This window comes from Neopelma chrysocephalum, unplaced genomic scaffold (genome assembly GCF_003984885.1).
Source record: "Neopelma chrysocephalum unplaced genomic scaffold, ASM398488v2 Primary Assembly neopelma1_158549, whole genome shotgun sequence".
NCBI lineage: Eukaryota > Metazoa > Chordata > Aves > Passeriformes > Pipridae > Neopelma > Neopelma chrysocephalum.
In genome coordinates, this window is record NW_020934857.1 from 1 (window position 1) to 3,877 (window position 3,877).

The window sequence follows — 3,877 nt, forward strand, 5'->3', positions numbered from 1 at the left end:
ATCAGTTCATGTGCCCTGGGAATCAGTTCATGTGCCCTGGGAATCAGCTCATGTGCTCTGGGAATCAGTTCGTGTGCCCTGGGAATCAGTTCATGTGCCCTGGGAATCAGTTCGTGTGCCCTGGGAATCAGTTCATGTGCCCCGGGAATCAGCTCATGTGCCCTGGGAATCAGTTTGTCAAAGAGCACACAGAGGTATCCCAGCTACAGCTGATATGTCAGCATTACACGACTATTAATTTTTCATTCCCCACATTCCTGTCACATATTCATGACATTTCCCAATTCATAAATGCCTATTAGCATTTAGAATGTCCTTATAAGGTCTCTGAGTGTCTTTTTCTGAGGTCCCTGGTGGTCATCTTTGTCTGGAGCCCCCAAAGTTCTAAGTTACACAATTCTCTTCAAGACAATGCACCTGGGTTATACAGTAACTGGATGTTGCTGTCAGGACTTAAAGAATGCAGTTAATTTTCTCAAAACAGTGTCAGAGAAGGAAATTCCCAGAAGATAAGCCACCAGGACAGGAACCTGTGACAAGAGCAGATGGCAACAACAGGAACCTGGCCCGGTAAGGCAGATCTGGGTAAGCCACTTGAACAAAAATTCCCACTGTGGAAAACTGTGAGAAAAGAAAGCATTGATTCCAGACCTAAATGAAGGCTGGAAATCAGCACACCAGACAAAATTCCACTGTGCAAGCTATGGGAAAGAAAACAACTGCTTACACCTGTGCCATCTCAAGTTTTGGGAACATCTGACACACCCTGGGAATATCCAAGACTTGACTGTATAAAAGTAGCACCCCAGAAGCACGACTTTGGGACCCTCACCTCCAAGAAAACCAGAAGAAGGACCCAGTGGGACACTGTTGGAATCCATGTGGTGGTGATATATTTTTACTTATTCTGTCTCTCTCTCTTCTCTCTCTCTCTCCCTATTTCTACCTCCCTCTCTCTACCTCGTATTTACAGTTGAATAATACTCCAATTTGATAAGGATTTAGGGAAACTCTGGGTGAGTTGGTGACAGCAAAATGCTTTGAGGCTCTTGACAGGCATCAAAACCCATCTGGGGCTGGAGATTCCGGAGCCCCACGGAGCTGAAATTGGCTCTGAGAAGTGGTGAAGAATCAGAAGTGCTGTCCCTGTCCCTGTGTGTTTTCCACACCTCCTGCTCTTAGTCCCTGTGGGAGACGGGTTTCCAGGGCTGATGGACCTTTGATCCCCTCCCACAGAGCTGATTTTATGGCTGGTTCTCCCAGAAATAGATGGGAAAGGCAGGGTTCAGGCACGGTGAGAAGGAAGCCTGGAGAGACTGAAGGTGTGTGAACTCTTTATTGAGAGGACCAGAAAGGAAATCATGGAATCATTTGGACTGGAAGCTTATCTTGTTCCACCCCCCTGCCATGGGCAGGAACACCTTCCCTACCCCAGGTTGCTCCAACCTGGCCTTGGACACTTGCAGGGATGGGGCAGCCACAGCTTCTCTGGGCAACCTGTGCCAGGGCCTCCCCACCCTCCCAGGGAAGGATTTCTTCCCAATATCCCATCTAACCCTGCCCTCTGTCCACTGGAAGCCATTCCCTCTTGTCCTGGCACTCCAGGCCCTTGTCCAAAGTCCCTGTGGCTGCTCCCAGCCCCCCCTGCACCCTGGCTGAGCCCTCTCTGCCCTGACACATCACCTCCCCCCGGGTGTCCCTGTCCTGGGGCTTTGGGGTGTCCCAGCTCCTGGGAGCAGCCGCCTGGATGCCAGAGCTTCCCTGGGGTTGGGATCCCATGGCAGAGTTTCCCAGGGAATGGGATCCACTGCAGAACTCCCGTTGTGACCTCACGTGCCCGTCTCCATGGACGCAGCTCCCAAACACTGCCAGTCCGGCCAGCAGCGAGCTGGGAGCCAGGAAAGCAGCTGCAAAACCTCAGAGGAGGGAAGGTAAGTGCCTTAAAATCCCAAATGTTGTACAATCACAACTTCTTCCTTTCCCCGCAGGGACTCGGGAATTCTCTGACCCTCACACAACTCATCATTCCCCCCAAAATTCCAGCATCAGCTGGGATTTTAGTGGATTTATTCTGTTTTTTTACCCATCTCCCGAAATTTTGCAATTTTCCCTTAAAAACTGATGTGAGTTGTATTAGGAAATGGGAATTTTTAATTGCAAATGTTCATGAAAACCATCAGACTTGTCAGACTCTGGCTCTAAATGCTGAATTCCAGCTTTCTGTGCTGGAATAAATAATTCAGAAATTCAGCAAGTCCTGAAGTTAATGATTAAAAAATGTTTGAAAACCTGAATCTCATCAAATTAATGCTTAAAAATATAAAAACCCCCAGAATCTCCTGAAATTGAGACGGGAGATACTGTTTTGGATTGGGAGATACTGTTTTGCAGTGGGAGATACTGGTTTGGGATGGGAGATACTGGTTTGGGAAGCAGCTGCCTCTTCAAACACCAGAATCTGTGAGGAAGGAATGGGATGGAACTGGACTTTCTCCTCCAAACTGTAGGAATATCCCAACATTAGACGGCAAAAAGGAGAAACCTTTCAAAATGTGCGTTTTTGGGTTTCTCCTGAGGCAACTTCAGGTGGGAAATAGAAATCCAGGTGTGGCACCTGCGCTTCTGCCCCAGACATGGACAGTTCTGGGTCAAACATTTGAGCTGCCGGAAGAACCAGCTGGAAACCCGAGGGCTGGGGGGAAAATGCTCCCTCAGGTCTGTTTTCCTTCTGTTCCAGTTTTCCAGAGGTTGACTGGGATACAGCATCCAAACCCAAGGGGAAAGAAGCCCCCATGGCTGCCGGGAAAACCAAGGAAGGAATGAGGAGCAAGGATGGAGAGACATCCACAGAAACAGATGACGTGGAAAACCTCCCCAAGGAGAGGAAACAGTTCCTGCAGGAGGAATGCGGGATCCTCACGGAACACCTGGACACCTACCTGGGCAGGACGGAGCAGCTCCTGCGGGAGAGCAAATCCCTGGAGGAGGCGGCCCGGGGGACTCGGGAGCAGAGCCAGACTTTCCTGTCGTGCGGAGCGAAGCTGGGCCGGGAGCGCCGGGATCTGCTCATCACCCTGAACGAGCGGAATTCCCGGGACCTGGCCCAAAGCCAGGCGCAGAAGGAGCAGCTGGTCCCGCAGTACGCCGGGAAGGAGCAGGAGCTGACGAGCTCCCTGAGGGACACGGAGGCCGAGTCCTCTCGCCTGGACACGGAGCTGGAGGAGCTGGAGCCGTACAAGGAGGTGCTGGCCCAGTCGGAGCGGAGGGTGAAGGAGCTGGAGCAGGAACTGCTGGCCACCAGGATCCGCTGCGCCGAGGAAACCCGCAACGTCAAGAGCAGGTTCCTGCAGGAAAAGGCCGAGTGCGAGCGGGAATTGCAGCGCAGGATGCAGCAGCTCACCTGGAGGGCCGAGGAGGTGGCGCTGCGGGCTCTCATCCAGCACGTGGAGCAGGTGAAGGCGGAGAACAGGCGCCTGCGCCGGGAGCTGCTCGGCCTCATCCAGCACTCCCAGGTGCTCAGGGACTCCCAGATCCGGCTGCGGGATCAGCAGGAGCAGCTGCTCCGGGAGAACCAGTGTGCCCAGCGGGCGGCACTGGGGACACCAGTGCGGAGCCCCCGGCGCCGCCGGGACGACCCGCTGTGCCCTCCTGGGCAGGGGATCCCCAACTACCCGAGCTGCAGGAGATAAACACGGCAGCAACCAAAGCCCTTCAGCAGTTTGAGCCCTGATCAAAAGGATCCATAAAATATATTCATGGAATGTATCCACACCCGCGTTCTCCTTCCCTCCCGGGGAGGTGGTGGTGGTGGCCCCGTCCCTGGAAGTGTTCAAGGTCAGGTTGGATGGGGCTGGGAGCAACCTGGGGTAGTGGAAGG

General features: G+C 53.1%; 1 protein-coding gene across 1 annotated transcript; it reads left to right on the plus strand.

Annotated features, from left to right (window-relative positions):
* Positions 1-1,845: 1,845 nt before the first annotated feature.
* Positions 1,846-3,713, plus strand: LOC113962391 (coiled-coil domain-containing protein 166-like). The gene is made up of 2 exons (XM_027673146.1): positions 1,846-1,931; positions 2,738-3,713. The coding sequence occupies exons 1-2, from the start codon at positions 1,846-1,848 to the stop codon at positions 3,687-3,689; spliced, it is 1,038 nt and encodes a 345-aa protein (XP_027528947.1). The 3' UTR covers positions 3,690-3,713.
* Positions 3,714-3,877: the final 164 nt, after the last annotated feature.